The sequence below is a fragment of the Macrosteles quadrilineatus genome, unplaced genomic scaffold (assembly GCF_028750875.1).
Source record: "Macrosteles quadrilineatus isolate MER2022 unplaced genomic scaffold, UCM_ALF_1.0 Scaffold_9__3_contigs__length_116548681, whole genome shotgun sequence".
NCBI classification, from domain to species: Eukaryota; Metazoa; Arthropoda; class Insecta; order Hemiptera; family Cicadellidae; genus Macrosteles; species Macrosteles quadrilineatus.
Genome location: NW_026542602.1, coordinates 72,157,062 through 72,176,359, shown reverse-complemented (window position 1 = coordinate 72,176,359; position 19,298 = coordinate 72,157,062). Strand labels below are relative to the sequence as shown.

Sequence of the window (19,298 nt, the reverse complement as noted above, 5' to 3'; positions counted from 1 at the left end):
TTTGCTAACTCATCATTAAATGTCTTTAAAATTTCCATTCATTACTTATCCATCCGTCTAGGGTTATAGGCCTAAAGCTGCTGCTGTAGGGATTAAGTCTATTTTTCTTAGATAATTATTTTCGGTTTAAAAAGTTATGTTCTTCTCTTTGAACACATTGATGTACAATCAAGTTGCAAGGTACAGGTATAGCTGCTAGTATGTCTATATTTTCAAGATGTAAATTTAAATAATATGTCCATTAGTCACAGTTATTTGACTGAAAATCTACTAAGGTTAGTTTTGTTTAAGGAAAGGCTCTAGGCCAGGATTTTAAATGGTAGAAAAAGGAGGATAGCAGCTAGCTTACCTTGAAAGAAGTGTGGGTAGGCCATAGAACAAGTAGAAAAATATTTTGTACACAATATTTCGTCCCCTAAGGGACTTTGTCAAGTGTAGAGAGAGTTTATAAATTACAAGATGGCTGCTGTCATGGCTGATGGCTGTTGTCAACTACAGAAAACCTAATATATCAACTGGAATGTCAACAATGCCAGGCCCAATATATAGGCATGACAAAAAACACCCTAAGAGAAAGAATGAATGGCCACCGCCAAGATGTCAAAACGGGCAAAGAAAACCCTGTGGCCATCCATGCCAACAATCACAACATGGACTTTGATAACTGCTTCACAACTAAAGTAATAAAATCCCTTCCAAAGGATGAATGCAACCCTTCCATGTTAAGAAGGTGGGAACTGGCATTCCAGTATATAACCAACTCCAGAACTCCCCCCAACCTTAACCTAAGATAAACCTGTCCAAGCAGCTAGCTAAATACATAATAGGCCTAGTTTGTATATAAAATATTATATGTGTGTGTATATATAAAGTTGTGTACAAAGTTGTAAATAGACTAATGAGATGTGGCAACCCTGCATAGTTGACAACAGCCATCAGCCATGACAGCAGCCATCTTGTAATTTATAAACTCTCTCTACACTTGACAAAGTCCCTTAGGGGACAAAATATTGTGTGCAAAATATTTTTCTACTTGTTCTATGGCCTACCCACACTTCTTTCAAGGTAAGCTAGCTGCTATCCTCCTTTTTCTACCATTGAAAATCTACTAAATTTGTTTATTGGTTTTTAGTCATAAACGTAGACATATTTTATTTGAACACTTGGCTACAGTCTTTACATGTGGTACATACAGGATAAGTGCATTGTCTGAATTTGCAGTATTACATTCATTTTAAGTCACATATGCTTTTATCAGGAGCTAAGCTATTAAATAATTTGATATAAGTTCAGTTTTCTGTCTGCACCACAAAATTAAACGTATCCATAAAAAACAACATCGTTTTAGCGAATTTCCCTATAGGAAAGTAGCTATTACTGTAACGGTCGTATTCCCCTTAGAATACTAACCGCTACTTTGGGTGACGTAGCTCAGGAATGAAACTCAACACTCGCTTACAAAACCCAACTTTATTAATTACTCAAAACAACACAAAGAAAACAAAGCTAAACTAACAAACAAAAAGGTAGAGTAGACTGGAACTGTATAAATCATTTAGTTAGAAACTGAAACCCCAATTTGGAAAATACCCTAAACCCCAATTTTGAAAACCCTTAACATTTTCTTACCTGGACCCAAGGCCAAGGGCCTTGGGCTCCAGCTCCCCAGCAGGACCCTGTCCTCCGGTGCACCTCACAAACACTACCCACCAAAACTGACCCCTTGATCAAGTGCACTGGCCTACTTAAAGCAACAGCCTTCAGTAGGTCAGCACAACAAGTTATTGTTTAACACTACCAGCCTACTCACAGAACATTGCCAAACACTTCCTATTTACAATATTTGACCCTCCTATTACATTACCGTAGGTGGCACGGTAAAACCTAGACTCGGGACCGATTTACTTTTTCATTTTGATGTCCCCAGAGGCCAAAAACACCATTTGTTCAAATTTTTATATATGTATATATATATATAGATTTATATATATATATATACGTCCGTAAACGCGATAACTTGAGTAATTTTTGTCCGATTTTGATGAAATTTGGTTTAAAGGTGTAAAGCGGGATAAACTTGAATGAGTTCGCGAACCAGCATGATCAGACCACGGGAACGGGGCATTACGGGGGGTTTAATGGGGTAAAAATTGGGTTTTCTCACTTTTGACCTTCAAAACACAAAATTTCCCAATTTCTCTATAGACATTTTTAAAGAGCTAAAAAAACAAATAATTTAGTATACAAAAGTATGTTTGTTCGGTTATTAGTAACGGAGAAAATTTAAAAAACTGTAAATTTAAAATTCCCATGTTATTCTTGTGGAGAATATTCGAATATTGTCAAATGTTGTAGTTTGCTTGTTTATTGATATATTTTGATCAGACTTGGCAAATTTATTTATTTTGTACTAAGCTAACAATATTTTACTAAAAAACACACTTTATTAGTTTCCTTGTAGCAGGAAACCTAGGTACTCGTTAAACCTAATGTTATTAAAATATATTTAATTGAAAATCAATTCAGACAAATGGATATTCGCTTAGTCGGCAGGTTTGCTGCAGCGGGAGTATTTTAAATCAATGTAACCTATTACATACCCCACAGTGATAAGTCAGCGCACAGTGCTCTTGGCCTGTGAGTGTTACTTCTGTGGTACAGTAAAAGTGTATGTAGAGTGTTAGTCATCTCCCGTTCTGGGCTGTGGCTCTCACTAGCACACTCGGTGGCTCAGAGAGTTGTTCTGGACCTTTGGCCGGACCATAAGTCATAAGTCATAAGTCATAAGTATTTTATTGCATAAAACATTCTTCATTACAAAGGCAATGGTGAACAGATGCATGGTCAATCAATAAGTTATAAAAACTAAAAGTAATAAGTTACAACAAAATACAACAAGAACAGCACAATTGAGAGAAAGTTACCAATTCAAACAAGTTAGAAAAAAGACAAATTCAAATGAAGATCTTGAAGCAATATCAGAGAAAAAAACAATTAAAAACATTCTGTGTCATATTTTAAAAATTAATGTCACGGTCATTTAGGAAATCTGCCAGGAAGTAATATGATTTCTCCACCAATAATGATTTAGTCCAAATTTTAAATTTTTGTGGTGTATAGGATTTTATTTTTGTGGGGATCTTATTATATAAACAAATCCCCATATAGATGGGGTTTTTTTCAAAATGAGAGTGTTTATGAATTGGATAATTTAGCAGATTTGGGTTTCGGGTATTATAACTATGAGTGGGTCTAAATTCATCAAAAAGTGTATTATTTAAATGAACAAAATTTACTGTTTCATAGATGTATAAAGAAGTCAATGGCATTATTTTTAATTCCTTAAAAGAACGACGACAGCTTGATCCATATTCTGCCCCTATCATCACTCTAATAATACTTTTTTGGACTTTAAAAACTTTGCTAATATCCCCTGAGTTTCCCCACAGAACAATTCCATAACGAAGCAGAGAGTGTATATAAGCATAATAAATAATTTTTAATGTTGCTAGTGACACTGAATTTTGAATACATTTAATTGCAAACCTAAAAGAAGTCAACTTACTAACCAAATATTGAATGTGTGATTTCCAATTGAAACTTTGATCTATATTAATTCCAAGAAATTTATATTTATCTGTGATATTAAAATCCGTTCCATTGAGTTTGTGGTTATTGTTAATTCTGATGTGGAATTGCATAATGTTAGATTTAGATTCATTTAGTAAAAGTCCATTTGATTCAAACCATTTCTTCAGATCTTTCATTGTTAATTTCAAAGTGTTTTCTAATGCAGACAGGTTTTTTTCCTGAACTATTACACTTGTATCATCAGCAAATAGTACGAACCTTTTGGAAATATGTGCTGGTAGGTCGTTTATATATATAAGAAAGAGTGTGGGTCCTAGAATGGATCCTTGAGGGACGCCAAATTTTACTGTAGCCCAGTCTGAGTAAAAACGGGTTGAACTATCACTGATAAATGTTCTCTGCTTTCTCCCCAAAAGATATGATGTTAATAGCTTAAGAGCCGACTCCTCAATACCAATACTGGCCATTTTTTTAATCAGCATCCCATGATCCACACAGTCAAAAGCCCTGGACAGGTCACAGAAAATTCCCGCAGTAAACTGTGACCCATCCAAGGCCCTTGCTGCATCGCTCACAAAGTTTATCAAAGCTAATTCAGTACTTCTATTTTTCCTAAACCCAAACTGTTCAGCCCCAAGCAGATTATTACTTTCAAGAAAATAAACAATTCTATTATGAAGAGCTTTTTCAAAAATCTTTGATATATTACTAAGTAAAGATATAGGTCGGAAATTTTGAATGTTATTTTTTATTCTTTTTTTAAAAATTGGTTTTATCTCTGACAGCTTCAGCTTAGTCGGAAAGGTACAAGTTCTAATAGCTAGATTAAAAATATAAGTTAAAATAGGGCTTATCACTTTAACAGACAATTTTAATAAATGAACTGGAATGTCATCCCATCCACAAGATTTTGTGTTATTTAGACCTAAGATAATTTTAGCTACCTCTTCCACTGACACAGGTGAAAATTCACTTAAATATTTTGTCTTACATGAAGGGCTGTCTTTGACAAAAGATAAATCAGCTTTAGGAACTTTTAATAAGTCAACAGTGTTAATAAAATGATTGTTAAAACTTTGAGTGATTTTTTGAGGATTTGAAATTATCTTATTGTTTATTTTTAAGGTAATAGGTTCACTAATTTTATTACAATGAGTACCCATTTCTCTTTTAACAACAGCCCATGTAGCTCTTGATTTGTTTTTGGACTCAAAAATGTAATTATCATTAGATGCTATTTTTGCTGCTTTTACAACTGACTTAAACACTTTTTTATAATTTTTTACATATTGCTGAAATTCTATACTTAGGTTATACTTTGCTTGCCAGTGTAATTGCCTCTTCTTTGCTGCTGATATCTTAATACCCTGTGTAATCCATTTTTTTGATTTCTTATTTTTAACCTTAATATTTTTAATAGGGAAAAACTCATTCATACAAAAGATAAAATTTTCCAAGAAAAAATTGTAGCAATCATCCAGTGAAATAAGGGGAGGCATATCTGACAACATAAGCTTAAGTCTATTTACAAATAAAATGTTGTTCTCTTCAGGGTACATTCTAATTTTTATTCTTTTGGTGCAGACCTGTCTATTCAGTTTGTTGGGTAGAGACAACAGCAGAGCATTATGATCAGAAAAAGAGGTATTGATGTTACACAATTGGCCTTTCCCAAAATTTACACTAGTCAGAATATTATCAATGCAAGAAACAGTGGTATTAGTTATTCTGGTTGGATCTCTGTTATTGATTACAAAGCCAAATTCATTTACAACTGTTTGAAAGTATTCAGAGCTCTTGTCTTTTTTTAAAAGATTGATATTAAAGTCAGAGGCAATTACGACTTTCTTAAATCTAATTTCTTTTTCTAGTGTTTGAAGTAAAAATCTAAACTTATCCAAAAACAATTTTGACATAGAGTAACCAGGAACTGTATACAGTGAGATGAAAATACACTTAATTGACTTAATTTCAATAAAAGAACCCTCAAAAATTAATTCTTCATTCAAACAGGCCAAATCATTGCGCTTACAACAATCCAAATTCCTATCAACAAGAATACATGAGCCTCCTCTAGATTTACTGCGAAAATACCCATCAGCTAGTTTAAAACCATTCAATCTGTTCAGAAAATTTGAATTTTCTGAGCTCACATTGTGTTCATTTAAACAGATAATTTTAATTTCAAAATTGCATGTATTTAAGAATATTTCTAACTCTTCAAACTTATTTTTTACCCCCTGTATGTTCAGATGAAGGAGACCTGGTAATTTTATTTTATGTTTATACCTAGTATTTAAATCTGGACTTAATCTGCTATTGTTACATTGTGGCTTAATTTTAAAAAACTACTTTCACTGTGACTTTCACACTCACTTGACGACACGGCACTCACACTCACACTCTTGGTGGATGTGGTTGTTGGTTGAGGCTGAAACATCTCTTTTTGCGCTGTGTCTGTGATGGTCACACCATTGGACTGGCTCTCTCTATGCAGCTCTTGTAGTGTTGTGTCACTATTAAGCATCTCTACCAACAAACTTGCAGCTGGTGGAGTAGTGGTAGTGGTTAATGTAGTTGAGGATGACATGGGGGTTGAGGTGGCTGTGCTTAGCATGGCTTTGGCTGGTGGAGGTGAGGCTGAGGTATTTATATTTTGCATGCTGGATGAAGTTGTCAAAGTCATACTTGTTTGCTTTTCATATTCTTTAGCTATTGCAGCTCTCAAATCCTGTAGAAAACTACTGTAAGAAAGTCCATTAAAAAGAGTTCTTCGTGATTGTTGATAGTAGGCAACTATTGTGACAAAAGCTTTAGTTTTCTTCTGAAATTTAACTATATTTAAAGCAAAGAGATCTAGGGATATTTTGTCTCTCACACAGCCCATGGGGGAACATATCAGTCTTTTTAGTGATCTCTTGCTAAAATCCTCTGCAAGTTCTTCAAATGCAGCATTGTATTCTTCCTTTGTAGGTTTACAATTATAAAAAGGCTTAGTAACTAGACTGTACACCGAGGGTCCTTTGTTTGGCTTTTGAAATGTCAGACGTTTACTACAATAGTCTTTGTAGGATGGCTTTCCAAATCTTTCCTTAAATTTCACTGCCACTCCTGCAGTCATGCTTCGGTTACAATCTAGATCTCCTGATATACAGTGGGAAAAACCTATTTCTTCACAGTGGCTAAAATCATCAAAAACTTGTTTCATATTTGCCTCAATAACCTTAATTTCTTTTGGGGACTGTTTAGCATGACAAGGATGGGTCTCCTGAATGTTTTTAATTGTTTTATGAATTTCTTCACAGAGAACTTGTTTGCCTTGTTTATTGAGGTGTTGACCGTGCTGGGTAAAGTGGAACCTTTTAAACCTTTTGCAATTTACTAAGTTAACTTCTTTGGTACTCAGATTGAAATTTACTCTTCGAACTGACTTGTTTATTATATGTTGAGGCGGAAGGTCAAACCTGGGGAACAGAGGAACTATTGCAATGTTGGTGTGGTCATTTAAAGTCGTATATTCTTGAAAAACACTTGGCATCCTTTCAGCTGGGTCGACATTTTCATTCAGCATTTGTTCTACACTATTTGAGCCTGCAATAATGATAAGCACATCTTTATTCTTCAAAGTTTTAACATGCTTTTCAGTATTTTTTAACACATATCCAAGCGGCGCCCCTGGGGATGTGGTAACATGTACGTTGTTGTTTGATGGTAAACTATTTATAAGAATTTGATGTAGGTTCTTCCCATGACTGTCAGCATATATAGAAACCCTTACTTCTTCGGCATTCGCAATGTTCTGTACAACATGTTTTAATGAAGAATTCTTCTGTTGCTTAGTTTTACTTACTTTGGTGCTTTTGTCAGTTTTTTTGTCTTTTGCATCCTTAGCATGTCTCACACATGAAGATGGTGTAGAACTCATTTTATCCTCTCCTGTTTGTTTGGAAACCGGCATAGAACTACATTCTTTACTGCTTAGCAAATCAAACATATTTGATGTTGTAAAAGGTTTATCCTGTGTGGCAGTATTGTTGGTTTGTTTTGCATTTGTATTTACTTTGTTTTTCCTTGGTACTTCCCTCCACTGATCTACATTTTTGGATGTACAAAAATTGCTATTTAATGTTCTATGTGCATCATTAGTACTCGTTGGTAAGTTATTCTCAGTAGAGTGTTGCTTTTGTTGCCTCGACAAAGCTTTTATAGTGTTGTAGTATGAATTAACGGAAAAATCTTCATTAAACATTCTGTGATTAAATTTAAACAACTTATTTTCAACCATATTGCACACAATCTCAGTGTTATGGATAACAAAAACACCACACTCGACACCTCCCTTCTGTTGTAGACACTTCGCTTCTATAACGTGACAATTGTCGAGCAGTTTGAGGCCCTGGGAAAGCTTGGAGGCGAGTTGGATAGCATGATTATGGTTGACACCAGTCACAGAATCATAGTGGTAAAAATTGGCTGTAGAACTGCAGTACACCAGAAGTGACCAGTGACTACCTCCACTGTGTTGTTTCCCATCATTGTTTACCACTGATATGATGTAGTCATAATTGTCTAGGTTAAGATTGCTGCAAACTTGGTGAATTGTAATTGAGTCATCCTCCACCTTCATAAGTTGACTAACAGACGGCGGTAGAAGAAAAACATTCCCTGGGTGAGGTTGACTGTCAAACCATGACTTTATCTCTTCATCTCCCAACATATACCACAAAGCTGTTATGTCGGTTCTGTCACCTGCATTTACTCTACTGTAGGTTCCGTTATAGTCTTCTATGGTCGATTCTAGATCATTTAGTTTTCTTTTAAGCATCTTGACATCATTCTCAAGAGCCAATTTGTCCTTAGTTAATAGGTCAATCTTAGACAATCCTTCCAATTTATCTTTTTCTAGTTGAAGTATTAGGTTGTCTTTAAAACTGTTGTCTTTCTGCATCTTGCTTTCAATAGAACTTATGAGCTTTGTCACTTCAATTTCCTTAATATTATTCTGTTCAGTTAAGCTCAACATTTCTTGTTGTAGTTTATTTATCTTGTCTTCAAGCTCCCATTCACGCTGGCTTTTTGAATTCCTTAAATCATGAATAGTTTGTTTTAGAATGTCATTTTCAGCTAACAATATATTCCCTGCTTTTGCTGCTAGACTTAGTGATGTCTCCATATCCTCTTCTTCTTTAAAGTTATTTAGTTTCTCCTTTAAATCACCAATTTGTTTGTCAGTACTTTTCTTGGCACATTCTAAGTTACAACTATTACACTTCCAATCCAATATTTCACCCTTGTAGATTTTTTTGTAGTCAGAATTACTCATTTTGACACAGCATGTATGAAACCATAGTTTACAAGGTCCATTACAGCACACTGCTTTATTTCTCACACCAACGCCACACCTTCCACAAGGGTGTTTGTACATTATACTTTTAAATTGGTATTAAATATACTATTTGATTATTTACTGAGTTATAGAACTGTTATAATAAAATAATTGAATAATCGTTAAATATTTGTCACATTGATAAGAACATTAATTCACATCAGCAGAAAATTATTTACTATCCATCCAGTAAAGTAGCTCTTAAAGCAAGTTATGCAGTGTAGTTGCAGTTATTGCAGTGCAGTTATTGCTGAGATAATTTAAACCTCAATTAAAACTTATGCAGTTTTCCTTAATTATTTTAAATCATTGCACATTATGTTATTGTTCAAAAAAAATAAAATTATAGAATATAAGGTGTCAATATTCAACAGCAATAAAGCTTGAGAAAAACAAAATAGGCTTGAAAAAGGTGACAGCTAATTCCAGATAATTTGCAACAATGATTTAAAGAGTTCTATTGGCAATGTAAACACAGCTGGAGATACTGTATCCAAGGGTCAGTTCCAAGTGATAAGCTGTCTAAAAGTTAGTGATGGGCAGGGGGAGTGGAGGTCCAGACGTCATCAACAGAAACCTGTTGCATCAGCAGAAACCTGTTGCATGAGTCAAGTGTAGGTTACTTCCTGTTTCTTGAGTGTATTATTTATTTTAGTTTTGTAAAATATTGCAATAGCCCAATGACCAAGTGTTAACAATTGATAACAATTAATCAGCTTTATAAAGAGTGCATTATATGGTCTTCCAGCTTTCCACAAGAAGAATTTTCAGTTATTGTTAAAAACATGTGCTTTTTGCTCAGAATTAATGTGAGTATTTTCGTAATTACATTTTAACTCAGTTTTAATTATCCATTAAAAGTCTTATGCTTCCACTTATTAAGTAATACTTTACCTATAGTTTAAGCTATTACTTTAGTCACAGAACTTATAATAACCATCAAATTACTGAAATTAAAGACATCAAAATTTACACATCAACAATGTTGACCACTCAGCAGACGACTCTCATAGTATTGAGCTATACATTTTGAAAAAGAAAAAAACTGCACAGGCATTAAGGTTAACATGTTGTGGTTTCTCAAATTTGAGAAATTTCGCTGTTACCAAACATAATTGTTTCAATCATAGGTCTATAGATTTTTTTAAAAGAAAACTAGTAAACACTGTATTTAATCTTTGTATTTTCTATACACTTACATGCTTCAAACATGATGGAGCAGGGCTGAATATTTAAAATGTACAATAACCTCTAATAGTCCCTAGAATATCTCAAAACAAATGTAAAAAAAGAATTATAGTCTTCTCGTGACAACCAAAATCACACGGATGGCACTCTACACCGAGGCCGAAACGTTGGCGAGTGATGTGATGGTGATTCTACAATAAGTGACCATGGGAGCCTATCAAGGAAGAACTCTAAAATAAGAACAATAACAATAACATATGACAAATCCAATAAATCAGCAGCCAATACATCCTCTTTTCTAAAAAAGATATTTTTAACTTAATTACATAGTGGAATCTATTGTTTGTGGGATTACCTCAATGCTCACTTCTTGATTCATGTAGAGATTGTAATGAATTGTCTTCTGTTCTCAGGTTGTGCTGGTAGATGAGGAAACCAATACAAACATCAATGTAGCGATGGGTGCATCAGAAGACTCCGTCCAGTCAAGCCTTTCCAAAGTAAGTGTACAAACACAACTTACAGTTTGATGTTATAATTTAATAAAACCCTCCTGAAGTGTAAATCATCATCATTCATTGCTCCCTTGATACATTTTTGGAGAGTACAGTAGATTCTCTCTAGTCCACGGCTGGGTCACCGCTTCTGTTTATCCAACTGGGCTCAAGCTTATGATTCGCTTCCTGTTACACGCCACAATTAATTGTTCTCTTGTCATTTTCGCATGGATGTGTTTCTGTTATCTTAAAGTTTTTATGTACCTATAATTCATTGTTCACCTATTTAGTTCAATTTTGGTTTTAACAGTGATCTTTTCTGTTTGTTTTGCATTTTGTGTGTGTGTGTGTGTTCTGTGTTGTTTTTTAAGATACTTTTAGAGAATACATTTTTTTATAATAAAAAGGAACTACTTTTCTTTATTCATTATATTTTTAAGTTACTTGTTTTGTAGCCTTTGTTCTTGGAGAATTTCTTACACTATATTTACTCTATGTACTGGATGTGGGGGTGAGGCACTACGCACTTGGAGTTGGTGGTGAGCAAGGGTGCACACACACTTATGAGTGCCAGAAATTGAGTCATATCTCATTGTACCTCTACAAAACTTATGGAACTTAAGGCTTCAGTGCACTTGGAAATTCGGATCTACCTGTGTAGTATCTCAACACAGAAAATTGAAATCTTTCTCTGCAGATCTTGAAAATGTAACTAGGAACCAAGATACTAGTTTTGAAGTTTATTCACGACCCAAAAACTTGTTTTTTTTCTAATCGTGATAGAAAACGACCACAACAATTACTCAAACACCAAGATACGAGGGGCAGTACCAGTAGGTAAAATTTTGAATTAGCTCAGCAGTATTTCAATATACTGTACTGTACTGTGGTGTATTGTAGGCCATATGAAACTTTGCTGTATCTTCACACTGAATATGAAACTTACTCTGCAGGACTGCTCGACAGCATTTCAATATAATGTGTGAAACGTCTTCAGTAGCCTACATTGAATAGTATTTTGCTGAACTGTATCTTCAACAAGAATATGAACCTGCAGTAGCTCTACACGGAACTTTAAACTGTGATGAATACTTGAGAACAAATCTAAATTATACAATCATTAATTATATATCCCTTGATATATTGACTTATTTATTGTTCCTATCCAAAGAGCAATTTGTTTTCACCGCTATCTTTCAATTAAGATTTAATAGAAAATATTTTTACAGAAAGAAGAAATCCAATTCATTATTTACTCAATATTGATTTATAATTGCATGATTTAGTATTGAAACAGTTGTAGTTTGCTGCTACCTCTTTTGTGTTTGGCTTTAAACTCAAAATTGAATTTCACATGTATAATTAGTTACGAAAATCAACTAATACATTATAAGAATCAGCAGAGTATGTCTACTATCACTGTGCTTCTGATATAAAGATTTCTTCGTCATATCTGCAATGAAGTCACTCTAGATAACTGACAGTTGTGAATTCTCATCTCAACCCTCAAACTGTATGAAGAATAACAAGAATATTCCCTACTTCATCGATAGAAAATACTTGCCATCATTTACAAACCTATTTACTGTACATTAAATTGTATTTAAAGAAATTAACGAAAAACCATCAACTAGATGCTTTAAATAGATGTTTCTTGCTTGGATACCGGTGTAGCTATTCTTTTCTGTTAGTGCTTTTATTTGGTCTATAGGGATTGGATATTCACTTACCCGTTTAATTTGTGAAGATGGACACTAAGTTACATTAACGTTTGCATGTATAAAGTTCACCATGGAAAAATTAAAACAAGAAGGCAAAGAACACAATGCTAGTGTACATGTGTGGTAGTGATTTGATGGCAGTAGAAGTATTAATCAACGAATTACTGACCAAAACTTCCTGTTCGCAGGAAGTGGGAGCGCAAGGGAAGAGTAGGCCGAAGTTTGAACACACAGTATACATATTTGGAGATAGTCACGCACGAGACCAAGCGGCGCATCTAAATGCTTCACTTAAAGGAAAATTCAATGTAAGATCCACCTGTTTCCCCGGTTGGCCCCTGAACGAAGTTGTGGAAACAGCGATATCTCAAATAAATGACTTTTTGACTCTAACAATGGCTGATTTTATAGTAATTGTCGGCGGTTCTAACGATACATCAGACAATCATCAGAAAAAGCTGCACGACCTTTATCAGACTCTGTTCTCTGCCCTTCTCAACACAAACATCATAGTGTGCGAAACTCCTCTGCGATTTGACATTATTGAGAAAAACAGAGAAATTGTAAAAACCAACATAATGGTGGCACAATTGTGCAGTTTGTTTCCGAATGTGATCTTTCTACCAATGATAAACGCAATGCAAAGACACCACTTCACAGGACACGGACTTCACATGAAACATTCCGGCAAGAGGATTTTAAGTGTTTTGATATCAAAGTGTATTACCCAGAGGATTCTGGACCTTTACAGTTCAAGGACAGAAGAATGTGTAAAAAAGCTAGAGCTGTAACTTGTACATGTTTTTATCACCATGTTTATTGTAGTTGTAGTTTTTAGGATATGATGCATAGTATTGAATATAATGTAAAAGTATATAAGCTTGTTGTAATGTAATTCAGGGTTGCCATCAATCATTGGTAAAAAAAAGATTACACATGGATATTCCCTATCATTAAATATGAATGAAATTCAACCTGTTTCATTGGGGCTTCTGTTACGGTTTTCTGTGTCGCTAAGTGCTGTAGCGATTGCTGGCAGGTCGAGTGACGTCATCACAATAAATGTCGTTGGCACTCATGCCAATGTAGTGATTGCAAGACGACATACCAGGAACAAAGCAATAACCATTGCCATGATTCTAGAAAGGTTTTAATAATTGCCTGACCGTAGAGTTGCCATTGCAAACAATTTATTGTCATTGTGGCATAAATGCTGTGGACTTTTGCCTAAGGTAATTTGTTCTCCATTAAAGATGACCAATAAATCATTCCAAATTTGCAAACACTCTTTAGCTGGAAGCTGTGTATATTCTATATAGTTTATAAAAGACTGAAAAACCTTAGATTATGAAAGTTTATCGTTACCTGTTGTCTCTCAAAACTATTGCAACAATTAACTACAGCTGTTTTTTGCTGTTAAAAATGGAGTACATCTTTAAGTTTGAATCTACATTATTACATACACTGCCATTCAGATCACATCTGAACAGACAAGAAAAGGATAGCACATGGTAGGATACTGCCGCCACATTACGGACGTGACTTACCTTCCATCGGTGCCGGGTGTCGTGCCCATTCGGCGTCTGGTTGACTAGTATATTAAATATAACTAGTCTCGTTTGTTAATTGTTCTATATATTTTATATTTAATTTTAATCCCTCTACGAACTCCACCATGAGGTTTCATTAGCGAAGCTGATGTTAATTCTTAAAACTTAATTGTTTTGAGAGGCTACTGTTAACTTCATTAGTTTACTCGTACGACCCAGAGGTCATCCATAATTTTACTATGAGTTTTATTTAAGCAAGTTTGGTGGCCACCCTGCAATTATTTTTAAATTGACTTGTCCAGCAGGATTAATATGTATTGGTTATTTAAAATAATAATATAGTATTGTATTTAATTAAATAAATTTAAATTATTTTAAGTATTGAAAATACTTTTAATTTAAGATGTATCTACATAATGTGATTAAAATCACTTTATCAACAAAAAACTATTCAACTATTTAAAAGGAATTGGTTGAAAGCAAGCTACTTCAATAATTGAAAAATATAAAGTAATCGGTATTTTCTTATCATCAATTAATAATTATGTTTTGGGTGATATTGAGTTACTGAAGAAATCAGGGTCCCTATCACAATCATATTTTTAGATGTAATCTAGAAGGCAGTTTGACACATTAGCATTAACAAAAACACAGGACACACTCTGAAGTATGTAGATCGTAGAGTAATGATAAGGATAATAAAACTGTATTCAAGTCACAAGAACTTAAGCTACATCAAATTACTTCCATGAGAAATCAGAAATCATTGATCCTTTCACAAGAAATCACTAAACTAACTGTAAGAAACTGAAGCAAAACAAATAATGTACAGGCCTAACCCCTTAGTTACAGTAAAGAAAGAACTTGCAAAACAGACATTCCTATTTGAAGTTTATAAAATGAATGCATTTAATACTGATAAATTATTCCATTTGTAGTGTTAATATTGTAAGAAGCTGCTTAAATTATTCCAGTTGTAGTGTTAATATTGTAAGAAGCTGCTTATGGCTAAAACACTTTGCATTTCAAGAGAGTCGGTTTTGGCCCCCGGCTCAATGTGGTACAATACCCAACGTCCAAATGCGGTAGAATGGTTATGATGTCTATAATAAGGATATGATTTACTTTAAATTTGTGCATTCACGCAGCTTCTATGGTGTATCCCATATTTTCATCCCTCGTATTTGCAAATTTTGATTGTTTCTGCACAACTGAATGTTTTGTTCATTGCAATTAATGACAGTCTCACTAGAGCAAATCAGTAGATCACTTTTATAGTATATTATGCTACTCGCCCGGAAAGAATTTGTTTCAACTACATCACATTGAAGGTTGCATTTTCTGACTAGGAACTGCCAGTCAGTTGTATATTTTAAGTTTTCACAATTGATAATGTTCATTGTTCATATTGAAAAGCTGTAAAATATTTCTCTTAAGTCACTGTAAATATTGAAGTCTATTTATCATAAAGAAATATATATTTTAAATCAGATTACTTGTGTTTTCATTTACCCATAGAATGCCAGTTAAGCGGATTCACCTGGAGTTAAACCGGAACCTAGTTTAAACTAAGATATTATTATTGTAAATGTGAATCTGGGTTTAACACATTCGATGCGGCGGGTCCACCGGTGGACCCCGCGCGTCTCAGCTGAGGAGCGGGGGGTCCACGGGTGGGGGAGCGCGCCATGTCATGTTTATTGTTTCAATGTGAGCTCAGCCATTGTCGGGGAACGTTGCGATCTTTACCAGCCTGTAGCTTATAATGCGAGCTTTATTCTGGTGTAGGTTGGTACAAAAATTGCCCATAAAATCCCGTCTGGCAATGCTTTTGTCCCATTTTCGGGGATTTACTCAGTTCGAGCCGTATTACAAAGACTCTGGTTATTGATCCAGGCAGTGCTGCTACCTTTGGGTGTTTCAGTGAACTACGTTCACTTTCGGAGTAACGCAGAACAATCACCACTGCTCTTTTGTGATTCGTCTTACTGAGATATTTCAATACCAATAGCGATCGCTGATTCAGTTAGCGCGTCGGGGCTCCGCCCGGGCCTCGCCGCCATTGGCGAGCGCCTGTTTAAAGGTTTCAGCAGCGAATGTGTTAAACTTGACTACAACCAGAGAAAAGGTTGGCGGCCTCTTTTAACCTTGCATTTGCCCGTCCATATAGACTACAGATCTGTGTGTGGAACATATCCAGCAAAGCAAGGGGCGAGCTGGTACACAGTACAAAGATTAACTGTACTGATAAAATGTTTGTGGCAGTGACCAGAATCCAAACCCACGACATCACTGCCTTGGGCCCAAAGTCCGTGACGCTACCAACTGAGCCACCGACTCACGAATTATATTATTTCTTATTTACGAAGAGAGATACATAGAATAATCATAGAATAATTCTATGGGTTTTAAGAGACTCAAATTATGATGTCTTATTTTAATAATAACATTTCCAAGTTTATTATAAAACAAATATATTGCTAAAATGATTAATTTCACAAAACGTATTTAAATTCTAAATGTTAAAGAAAAAATTCAAACCACCCTTATCACAACTAATGTACAAACTGGATTATATTTTTAATCATTGGATGGTAGCTTCAGTAATATATTTATTCTTGCTATCAATTGGTACAATCATTATAAAACCACAAATATTTTTGGAAAATATTTTTAAAATTCTTGATTAGAAAAAAATTTGAATTACTCCCTCAGTTCTTTTTTGGTCGTGGCTGTGTACCATTAGTGAATTTAAGTATTATATATGTATGTTAAAATTGTTTGGTCTGGTGAATGAGTATCAGTTCACAGCCTATTGGAAACAAAAACAATGTATATTCAACATGGAGAACGAGGATAAGATTATTTGAATAGTTTCAAGTACTAAAACCAAAGTAAGTGACCAACTTGCAATAATATCAGTCGAGTAATGTGAGCAAAATAAAAACTTTTGTGCTTGGTGCTCAACACTTCACTCAGGTATTTATAATCTGCAACTCTAGGTGTTGTTACTACCTAACAGTTACCTTTTGTTAGTTAGCACCATTATTGATGGTCTAATGAAGTGTGGCATCTGGGACCTTCATATTTTTGACTTGTGAAGTGATGCACCAGGAAAAAGGTTTGGAACACTGGTTTGGATCGCGTTTGAAAGATAAGATGATAAACCTAAGTACCTGGGGACCGAGCTTTGCTCGGGGAAAATCATTAGTTCACTCTGAAAGCAGTCTTAGTATTGGAGATACATAAATCCATTCCCAAACTCCACACGGTTCGCCATTACTACGTCCTACACCATTTCCTACGTCATGGACCTGTTTCCCTGCATTCCCATAGCACTTTAGGATTGTAGATACCTTAATCTAATCGTTATTAACAGATCCCACACTCCGGACAGCTCACCTTGACTACTTCCTCCACCACTTCCAACGTAGTGGACCTGTTTTCCTCCCTTCCCATAGCATTTCAGAATTGCAGACACCTTAATCTAATCTTCATAAACAGTTCCCACGCTCCATACTACTTGCCTTTACTACGTCCTTCACCACTTCCTACGTCGCAAACCTGTTTCCCTCCCTTCCCATTACATTTAAAGATTGGAGATACCTTAATCTAATCGTCATAAACAGTTCCCACACTCCGGACAGCTCGCCTTGACTACTTCCTTCACCACTTCCTACGTCACGGACCTGTTTCCCTCCCTTCCCATAGCATTTTAGGATTGCCCATACCCTTATCTAATCGTCATAAACAGTTCCCACACTCCGGACTACTCGCCTTAACTACTTCCTTCACCACTTCCTACGTCACGGACCTGTTTCCTTCCCTTCCCATAGCATTTTAGGATTGCAAATATCTTAATCTAATTGTCATAAACAGTTCCCACACTCCGGACAGCTCGCCTTGACTACTTCCTTCACCACTTCCTACGTCACGGACCTGTTTCCCTCCCTTCCCATAGCATTTTAGGATTGCCCATACCCTTATCTAATTGTCATAAACAGTTCCCACACTCCGGACAGCTCGCCTTGACTACTTCCTTCACCACTTCCTACGTCACGGACCTGTTTCCCTCCCTTCCCATAGCATTTTAGGATTGCCCATACCCTTATCTAATCGTCATAAACAGTTCCCACACTCCGGACTACTCGCCTTGACTACTTCCTTCACCACTTCCTACGTCGCGGACCTGTTTCCCTCCCTTCCTATAGCATTTTAGGATTGCAGATACCCTAATCTTATCATCACAAACAGTCCCCACACTCCGGACTGCTTGCCTTTACTACTTCCTTCATCACTTCCTACGTCACGGACCTGTTTCCCTCTATTCCGATATTATTTTATGATTGCCTTTACTACTTCCTTCACCACTTCCTACGACGCGGACCTGTTTCCTTCCCTTCCCATAGCATTTTAAGATTGTAGATACCTTAATCTATTCGTCATAAACAGATTCCAGACTTCGCACTGCTACCCTTGACTACAATGTATTGAGTAATCTTCAGTATAATCTTTGCTAAATATTAACAAGTGATGTTTTTCCTTTTGTACTGTATTTGTAATTTGCTAGTATACTGTGGGTAGTTGGCTTATTATTTGAACACATGCTACAACTTCAAGTCTTTTGTTTACTTTTTCCTTGTTATTTAATTCAGCCAACATGGTTACCTAGCAACCCATAAGACTAATGTTAAAAAAATGTGATTTTCAGTTTCATTTTTCTACGTAATTACATTTTTGTTGGCAGTTCTAACTGCAGTAAACTCGTTTTTAGGCCAGAAATAGACTATTTACAACATTTGAAGAAAATCGTCGGAGCCGTTTTCGAGATCTTGTTTGCAAGCAAGCAAGCAAGCATACATACATACATACAAGCAAACATTGCTCGTATTAGAGTATAGTATAAATCCCATGTAACAGCTTCTTAAGAATGTAACAGCCCAACAGCAGTTAAATTTCATTCCCCAAATAAAAAATTTTCAAATATATTCCTTTTAAGTCTCAGTACTTGAGGTGCATACATACAAGGACAGTAGAGGATAACTAAAATAAAGGACTTCACACCTATTTGGTTTCCTTATCAACAGGCAATTCCTCTTCAATTACTTTAAAGTGGAGAAATATCCAGTACTGCTAGCAGATTCTACTAGTTGATATGTGGCTGAAGCGTAACAGTTTTGTGATTCAGCACAAAGGATTTAAAACTGTAGCAGCTATACTGTGGGCTTAAACACCCACATGTTTCACCATGATGTCACCTACATATTTTATTGGGGGGGGGGGGGGGGGTGTAATTTAAAATATCTGTTCCTCAGCTAGATTTGGTATAAGGTAAATAGCCAAATGCTAGGCTATCAAGGCAAAT

The 19,298-nt window shown here is 35.3% G+C and overlaps 1 protein-coding gene across 2 annotated transcripts in view; it reads left to right on the top strand.

The window, feature by feature from the left end:
* The window catches only part of LOC129002144 (maternal protein tudor-like), a 74,651-nt gene that overhangs the window by 40,753 nt on the left and 14,600 nt on the right, over positions 1-19,298 (top strand). For both annotated transcript variants that reach the window (XM_054429742.1, XM_054429741.1), the window contains one exon: positions 10,579-10,665. In XM_054429742.1, coding sequence (XP_054285717.1) covers positions 10,579-10,665 — 87 coding nt within the window. The remainder of the gene's footprint in view (positions 1-10,578; positions 10,666-19,298) is intronic.